The following is a 9,441-nucleotide window of genomic DNA, read 5'->3' on the forward strand; positions in this document are numbered from 1 at the left end:
AGCCACCAATTGCGCACGTTCTCCCACTTAAAAGATGAGCGAGGTCTTCAATTTTCATCATAGGTGTACCTCAACTATGACAGACAAAATGAGAACAAAAAAAATCCAGAAAATCACATTGTCTGATTTTTAAAGAATTTATGTCACAGTTTGCTCTCTGTCCGTGCCCTCTGCATTTCCCTGCCTTCTCCTGGGTGTGTCCTTTGTTGTAGGAGCCCTTTCTGCGGCTGGAGGCAGGACTACTGGGCGCACCTGTCCCTGATGATTGCCGACCTCATTTAAACTGAGGGATTGCACCTGGGAGACGCTGGATTATTCTTGATGGTTTGTGTCGCACTTACGGACAGCTCTGTTCTGGCTTTTATTCTGTACACCTTCTCTGCAGTTTAGTGGAACTATTCCTTCCCTCCTGTGGACTAAACTATTCCTGGCGTCTCCCAGAGTGTGCGCCCAGTGCTCCTGGCTCTCCAGAAGGGAACCCCAGGCCTCCTCCAAGTCAGGTCTTCATGGTGCTTTGTGTTCTGCCTTTTTCTCGTGCACCATCGCCTTTCGTTCCATTTAAAAACCATTATTAAAAAACTTGCTTACCTGCACACCTGCCTCTGCATCTGGGGTCCAGCGCCTACCCACACGTAACAATTTATTTGCAAATTATGATGGAAAATAAGTATTGGGTCACCTACAAACAAGCAAGATTTCTGGCTCTCACAGACCTGTAACTTCTTTAAGAGGCTCCTCTGTCCTCCACTCGTTACCTGTGTTAATGGCGCATATTTGAACTCATTATCAGTATAAAAGACACCTGTCCACAACCTCAAACAGTCAGACTTCCAAACTCCACAATGGCCAAGACCAAAGAGATGTCAAAGGACACCAGAAACAAAATTGTAGACCTGCACCAGGCTGGGAAGACTGAATCTGCAATAGGTAATCAGTTTGGTATGAAGAAATCAACTGTGGGAGCAATTATTCGAAAATGGAAAACATACAAGACCAGTGATAATCTCCCCCGATCTTGGGCTCCACGCAAGATCTCACCCCGTGGGGTCAAAATGATCACGAGAACGATGAGCAAAAATCCCAGAACCACACCGGGGAACCTAGTAAATGACCTGCAGGGAGCTGGGACCAAAGTAACAAAGGCTACCATCAATACCACACTAGGCCGCCAGGGACTCAAATCCTGCAGTGCCAGACGTGTCCCCCTGCTTAAGCCAGTACACTAGGTCCCCAACTTACGAATATCTGACTAGCGAACATTCGCAGATACAAACACAAGCCGACTGGTCTATATTTGATTTTATTTTGCCTTGTAGTCGCTCAATCAGTATTTATACTGCTACTGTACATGCTTGACCAGTAGAGGGCACTGTGACACTGCTAATGGGACCAACAGAGCAAGCCTTAGAGCTAATGGGACTAACAGAGGAAGAGTTAGATGCTGGGGAGATAAAGCTAAATGGAAAGCTAAATTGTACAACCCGGACAGAGCGTGTGATTAAAGTTTATGAAGAGTTAATAGGCCTGCTTAATTCTACACCACCCACAGAACACTACCTCTTTTAGAAGAGTCTAACCACGACGATTTGTCCTTTTTTTCAATAACTCCTCCAACTCCAGCACAACGACGTATGCTCGACCACTCCTCTTCAAAGGTAAATAACATTTATCATTATGTATTATTATATCATTTTTATTCGTTTTTTTTCATTAATTATCCTCGTTTAATATTACTACTGCATCCAAACTCATATTTACATACATACGCATATACTGTATATGTATACACGTACATGTAGTACCTATATCATTGGTAATATTACCTTTTCCCCTACTTAAGAACAATTTGACATAAGAACGGTCGTCTGGAACCAATTGTGTTCGTAAGTTGGGGACCTAGTGTACATGTCCTGGCTCGTCTGAAGTTTGCTAGAGAGCATTTGGATGATCCAGAAGAGGACCGGGAAAATGTGATATCGTCAGATGAAACCAAAATAGAACTTTTTGGTAGAAACTCAACTTGTCGTGTTTGGAGGAGAAAGAATGCTGAGTTGAATCCAAAGAACACCATACCTACTGTGAAGCAGTAGCAGCCCCAAAGTAGGTATGCTTTGGGGCTGTTTTTCTGCAAAGGGACCAGGACGACTGATCAGTGTAAAGGAAAGAATGAATGGGGCCATGTATTGTGCGATTTTGAGTGAAAACCTTTCCATCAGCAAGGGCATTGAAGATAAAACGTGGCTGGGTCTTTCAGCATAACAATGATCCCAAACACACCGCCCGGGCAACAAAGGAGTGGCTTCGTAAGAAGCATTTCAAGGTCCTGGAGTGGCCTAGCCAGTCTCCAGATCTCAACCCCATATAAAATCTTTGGAGGGAGTTGAAAGTCCGTGTTGCCAGCGACAGCCCCAAAACATCACTGCTCTAGAGGAGATCTGCATGGAGGAATGGGCCAAAATACCAGCAACACTGTGTGAAAACCTTGTGAAGACTTACAGAAAACATTTGACCTCTGTCATTGCCAACAAAGGGTATATAACAAAGTGTTGAGATGAACTTTTCTTATTGACCAAATACTTATTTTCCACCATAATTTGCAAATAAATTATTTAAAATCAGACAGTGTTTTTCTGGATTTTTTTTTCTCATTTTGTGTCTTGTAGTTGAGGTACACCTATGATGAAAATTGGAGGCCTCTCTCATCTTTTTAGTGGGAGAACGTGCACAATTGCTGGCTGACTAAATACTTTTTTGCCCCACTGTATATGACCTTTGACTAGCATTTTTTTAAATAGGTTTTTAAAAAATACAGAGTGCTCCTGTACTATAGAGGATCTTTGACTGGGATTTTCACAGTATAGGCCCTTAACAGCAGAGCGCTCCTCTCAAAATATCTTTGACTAACATTTTTGCAGTAAGTCCTTAAAAAAACAGCAGAGCACTCCTGTCTTGAGGACTTTTGACTCGCCTTTTTCTTAACAGGCCTTAAAAAATAGCAGTGCTCCTTTCAAAAAGATCTTTGACTAGCGTGTCCGCAGTAGGTCTTTAAAGAAACTGCATAGTGCTCCAGGCATACTAGATGATCTTTGACTTTTTGTAGTATGTCCTTAAAAAGCAGCAGTGCACTCCTGTCATATAGTGTCTTTTGCAATATTTACATCTTAGTGTAAACATACTGCTGGTATTTTACGTATAACTTTATTTATGACTATATTAGCCAATGTGTTCAAGTCTGCAGTGCCACCTCATGTTTTTGTGACCCTTGAGAACACCTGATATTGGGTCCCCTCTCTATTAATAGTGCTTTGAGGTACCCTGAGACCTACATTCCTATCGTGCCTCCTGCATAAATCAACAACAATCTCCAAACTTCAGTACATATAGAATGACATGACACACGCTGCTTGTGTAATTTGCAGCGTACACATTGTTGCTAATAATAAAGTGAATCAATGCAACATAACCTATATGGACCAAATCAGTTGTGTTTGGTCAAGTAAATGCAAATAAGAGAGTGGAGGTCTTTTCTCCCTCAAGTAAACATGTTCCTCTAAACACTGCTTGTCGCTGCATGACGACTATTTGACCCCAGGGTGCAGTGTCGGGTTACAATGCATTGTTAGGAAGACTTTTGCTGTGCTTGCAAATTACCACCTTAAGTGAAGAGCAGCACCATTTGAAACCAGCTTCCCAGAGTTTCTGGGGGAAAGAAATACATGACTCAAAAGTCAAACAAAAAAAAATCTCACTACTTTTCTCGGCAAAAACACGCAAATCAGATATGATGCAAGTGGAAAACCAAACAGTGCACTAGTGATACGAATTCAGTTTTATTTATAAATCAGCACCAAGTGCTTTGGAGTGTAAAAGAAAAAAAGTATCATTTAAACAAAACGAGAATGATACAATACTCATCCTTGTACTCATTGAGTATTTAATTTAGGTTGTTTGCATGCACTACAGACTTTCAACATGAAGATCTATTCAAAGTACTCTGCTAAAAGATGTTGTAGACTCATTAAAACAACTAAAAAGTCACCCATGAAGTCAAACCATTGAACATTTATGGAAGACTTTTATAAAGTCCACGTTCCTTTGTCTTCCTCCCCTTTCTGTGGATTGTGATGGCTTTCCATTCCATTGGTGGTTCTTCCCAGTCATTAAATTCCAGCCTTCCCAGAGGGGTCAGGCTCAGTGAGGGCGGGGGCTGTGAAACTGACGCGGATGCCCCGGGGGTAAAACCCTTGCAGGACTCCCGCTACCACCACATCAGGGAGACCTGCAACAGACAGGTGGCACTAGATGTCTTCTGCATGGACGTTGATGTACTGGCACCAGGGATCTACAGTACCTGATGTGCGGTCAGAGGCGTATGGATCCTGGAAGAATGCCATCACTCGCTGATGCGGCAACTGAAAACTGAGTAGACACTGACATTATTTACCTTACTAACATTGAAGTAAAACACTAATATAAACTACTAACTTCTATATAAGCAACAGATCATTAACTTTAACAATGTAAATAAGTAGCTGATCATAACTAAGTAAGTACTAGATTATTTACCTGTAAGTAATGAGTACTAGATCATTAACTTTTAGTAATGATGAAGTTTTAACTTAAAATTAACTAAGTAACTTGTAAAAACAGAAATAAGCATTACATAATTTACCTATAAGCATATTTACCTAGAAGTAAGTAAATTAGTCCAAGTTAACCAAGTAATAAATAAGTAAATACGTAATAGATTATTTACCTGTGACAAAGTAGATAAGTAATAGAGCATTTACCTGTAACTAAGTAAATAAGTTTAGTTATAGCTAAGTAAATAGGTAAATAAGTAAGTAAGTAAATAAGCAATACTTTACCTGTAACCAAGTAATTATCATTTAGTTATAACTAATTAAATATATAGTAAGTAATTTACCTGAAACTAAGTAAATAAGCAATACTTTACCTGTAACTAAGTAATTGATCATTTAGTTAAAACTAATTAATTACGTAGCAAGTAATTTACCTGAAACTATGTAAATATGGAATACATAATTTACCTATAACTAAGTACATAAGCAATAGACAATTTACCTGTAACTACGCAAATTAGCAATAGGCACTACCTGTAAGTAGATAAGTAACTGATAATTTTGTTATAAATAAGTAATAGTCAATTTACCTGGAACTAAGTAAATAAGTAATAGATAATTTACCTATAACTAAGCAAAGAAGTAACTGACCATTTAGTTGTAAGCAGGTAAATGAGGAATAGATGATTTACTTGTAATTAAGAAAATAAGTAAGAGATTATTAAATTGTAAGATTGTGAGATACTTTAAAAAAGTAAATAAGTCATATTTTATTTACCTGTAGTCCTGACTATCCAGATCATCAAGTGATCTGAAATCAAAGCAATGAATTCATACATAAATGATTGAAAATGCGATATCACCTCCAGTGCTATTATAATCACCTTGTGTCATCATCAAAAAAATCAATAGGATTGATTGATTGGTCTTACTCCATGCTGCTGATCTTGTTGCCTGGGTGATAATGTTTGACATGGAGGAAGTCCAACAGCTCCTGCGGCACGTCTTCATATGCGTAGATGATGTCCTGCACACATAATGTAATGTCAGCTACCATACCAACTACAAATGCATTGTTGTTGAAGGCCACATTGTAGCCCACCAGGCATCCTCACATTGCTCATATGCTGCATGTACAGTAATTCACATTACATTTTTCCCATTTAGTTTTGAAAAGACAGTCAAACATGTGTCCTGCACATGCACGATCTGTGTTACCTGGATGTAATCCTCTAGCTCCTGCCTCCTCTGCTCCAGAGGTTTGGTCCTCAGATGAGGATTTCTTTTACTGGGAAAATCAGGAGTCTGGATGATCTTCCTGAGCTGAAAACAACAATACAATTATGAGATTCTGTTAAAAATATATCATTTCTGTAATAATCTCAAGTTTTTTTCTTCATGATTTCAGGAACGCACTTTTCTGTGCAGAGTCTGGAATTCGCTGCTTCTCCTCAGCACAAAATGTTTCCTCTCGTTGAACAACACTTCAACTCGGAACACCTGAAAAAAGAGAAAGAGAAGCAATAATATTGCAGGAAGAAAGCAATGCTACATAAGAAAAAACGTGACGGTACGAGAATAAAGTCACAAGGTTACATGAAGTCACAATGTTGCAAGAAAAGTTGTAATGTTATCAGTTATCAGCAAGTCTAAGTTGTAAGAATAAAGTTGCAAAGTTACGGGAAGTCAGAGTTGAAAGAAAGAAAGAGAGTTGAGAGGAAAAAAAAGTCACAAAAGTTACAAGAATGGTTATTAATATTATATAATATAACAAGTTTTGAATGCAAATTATGTTATGACAGTAAAGTCAAAAGTTTACGGGAACAAAGTCTGAATATTACGAGGAAAAACGTTTCAAACTTGCAAAGAGTCAGGAAAAAGTTATGACACAAATTTGTAAAGTTGCAAGAATAAAATAATCAGAGAATATTATACACAAATATTATATTCAAATATTGCGAGAAAAACTGAATAATAATGTAAAGTAACAAGAATTAAACTGTAAGGTTACGAGTTGTCCACAATGTTGCGGGAAAATGGTCATGCCCCTCACAAAAATGATGCTGTAAAGCTATGAGTCATAAGGCTACGAGAATAAAGTCTGAGAAAAAAGTTGTTAAAATACAAGAAGCAAACTAAATGTCTCCCACATTCAATAAAAGTATAGTCGTCCCTCGTTTAGCGGTTACTTGGTTCCAGTAAATGAATTTCGCAATAGTAGGATTCAGTGTTAATAAATGGATTATTTTCATAGTGAGAGCATAGAAAACCTGTTTGACTTCCTAAATATGGTTTTAAACACTATTAGAGCCCTGCAGACATGAAATAACACCTCTGTAGTCACAGTTCAACTTGTCTTAAAAAGCAGTGCATAAATGTGAGTCTTTAGTGCCGATTTAAAACACTCCACAGAGGGGGACAATTAATTTGCAGAGGCAGAGTTCCATAATTTAGGGCCTGCGACTGCAAAGGCTCTGTCTCGTCTTGTTTTTAATCTAGACCTGGGACAGTTCAAGAGACTGGTCGCATGACCTTAGTGCTCTAGCAGGGGTGTGCAACGTCAGTAAATCAGACAAGAAAGAAGAGGCAAACCCGTTTAGGCATTTAAAAACAAGCAAGAAAATCTTGAAATGAATCCTAAAAGCAACAGGCAGCCACTGAAGTGAAGCAAGCATGGGGGCCATGTGCTCATAGCGTTTTATTTCCCGTGAGCAGGCGAGCAGCTGGGTGTTGGACCAACTGAATTGCGAATCCAAGACTGGTCAAGGTCAAAATAAAGGGAGTTGCAGTAGTCCAAACATGAGGAAATGAGCATGTGTAGAACCCTTTCACATTATCGGTTGATAAGGCTTCAAACTTAGCAAGAACTCTACAGTTGGAAAAAAGTTTGCTTTACAAAAACAGCGTCTAGACTACAACCTCTGGGCAGAGACTGCTGTGTGAGGTTGAAAGAATCCAAAACAGCTAAGAAGTCCTTGACCAGGCGCGGGACAGCATACATGAATATTAAAATCACCAATAATAAAAAAACAGTCAAAGTTAAGAGCAATGTCCACCACAAAATCGTGAATGAAGTCTTTACTGGATTTTGGAGGACGACAAATGAGCGCACACAGTACAGTAGCATTGTTTTGGAGTTCCAGTAGCTGTACCCGAAAGCAACCAAACACCTTGAATGAGATTCCTCGGCAGTTCAAAGGTGACTTAATAGTTGCAATAGTTGAAGGACAACTTACCACTTACACACAGAATGGGAGGTAACGTAATAAGGATAGATGTCTCATGCATGTAACATTACTGTTGCCTAGTGGCCAGAATACTACATACAGTAGACTTGCATTTCAATATGTTTTGACTAATAATAGACCATAGTCTACCACGAAACAGCAATCATTAATTAATTTCTAACAAACTGCGATGTAGCGAGGGGGCGACAATCGAACCGCGATATTGCGAGGGACGACTGCATTTTCAAACCATCCAAGCTCCGTGTTTTACTGAGGTTCTTTGAACGCACCTCATGTCATGACACAACCTGAGAACGCGCGCTGGCCTAGCCCCCACCACCAGGTGCTCACTTTTCCTTTCCGTCTCATCCCAACAACAACAACAACAAAAGTAAGAAACAAAATACAGGACAAATTAAGTCAAAGACGACAAAAGCAGAGGAGTAAAAAGTTCTTACCTTTTTGGACTTTCCTGCCTCGTCCACTTCCCTCTCCGTGGATGGAATGGTCACTTGGATCATTGGCATTCCTGTTGCCAGTCACCAGCATGAAAGCAGATCTTCGACTGTTCTAAAAACTACTTTTGAACGGTTTGGTGAGACCTTTTGGAACAGCCGCAGCAGGTTGTCAATGAGTATCCAGGAAGTGAGAGCACAACACGGAGGGTGTGTGACTGCAGCGGTCTGGACGCGTGGAGTTCAACCTTCACGCTAATTGGACAGTGCGAAACATCCGGGACATTCCAGGTTTGAATGAATGTTGTTTGAAGCGGAGGACAAATAGGTGAAACCACTGAAAAGTAGTGATGGAAATCCCTGCTCTTTTTAGAGAGCCGGTTCTTTTGGATCGGCTCACTTTCGGCTCCCAAGTGGCTCCTCAGATTTTTTTCTTTCTTTTTTTTTAAACATTATTATTTAAAAATTATTTGTATTGTGTAACATGAATTACTAATGTAAATACATGATATCAAATGTTTACTATTTAAATCCTCAATGAACAGCTACAAAAAATATAATAATATATTATAAAATACAAAAACAAAGACCAGTCTCAATAGACAAGATCAAATCGCTGCAACTATTTACAATCAAAAAACACAACGCCACACAATAAAACACAAATTAAAATGTGCACAACAAAAAGAAAAGGCAGCATCCACGTAATATGTCTTTACAGAAGATTGGTATTAAAAAAAAACAAAAAAACAAGTGCCACAGATTTGAGGGGCCGATCCTGCTTCTCCTTTCTGCTTGGATTTGAATTGAGTTAAAACACTTTAAGTTTTGAACTACAAATAACCTTGGCTGTTGGTTTGTTCATTTTAAATTGGCCATCACTTCATCAAAATCAAATCATTTTAATATTTTATGTCAGCCAGGGTCTCTCAAAGTCTTGCAGTTAGGACTACTTTTTTGATTTATCACACAACATTCTTCCATCACACATTCTGCCACACTGACCGATAAGTGACCCAGTCCAGACGAAACTTGAATGTAATGAGTATAATTTAATGATGATTAAGAAACATTTACATTTTAGATCCTGCCCTGTGATCCACCCTGGCGGCATCACGCCTCGCGGTTGCGTGATTCCACTATGCTCTCAGTGTGCCGCGGGAGCTGACTGTACAC

At 39.2% G+C, this 9,441-nt stretch overlaps 1 protein-coding gene across 1 annotated transcript; it reads right to left on the minus strand.

Moving 5' to 3' along the window:
• Nucleotides 1–3,862: 3,862 nt before the first annotated feature.
• On the minus strand, nt 3,863–8,502 carry snx22 (sorting nexin 22). Its single transcript, XM_054776861.1, has 7 exons — nt 8,269–8,502; nt 6,000–6,083; nt 5,802–5,906; nt 5,516–5,610; nt 5,362–5,394; nt 4,352–4,419; nt 3,863–4,279 (listed from the first exon to the last, which is right to left on the minus strand). Exons 1-7 carry the CDS (start codon nt 8,335–8,337, stop codon nt 4,161–4,163), a joined length of 573 nt encoding a protein of 190 aa, XP_054632836.1. The 5' UTR covers nt 8,338–8,502; the 3' UTR covers nt 3,863–4,160.
• Between the last annotated feature and the right edge of the window lie 939 nt (nt 8,503–9,441).

Source organism: Dunckerocampus dactyliophorus, chromosome 5, assembly GCF_027744805.1.
Source record: "Dunckerocampus dactyliophorus isolate RoL2022-P2 chromosome 5, RoL_Ddac_1.1, whole genome shotgun sequence".
Lineage (NCBI taxonomy): Eukaryota > Metazoa > Chordata > Actinopteri > Syngnathiformes > Syngnathidae > Dunckerocampus > Dunckerocampus dactyliophorus.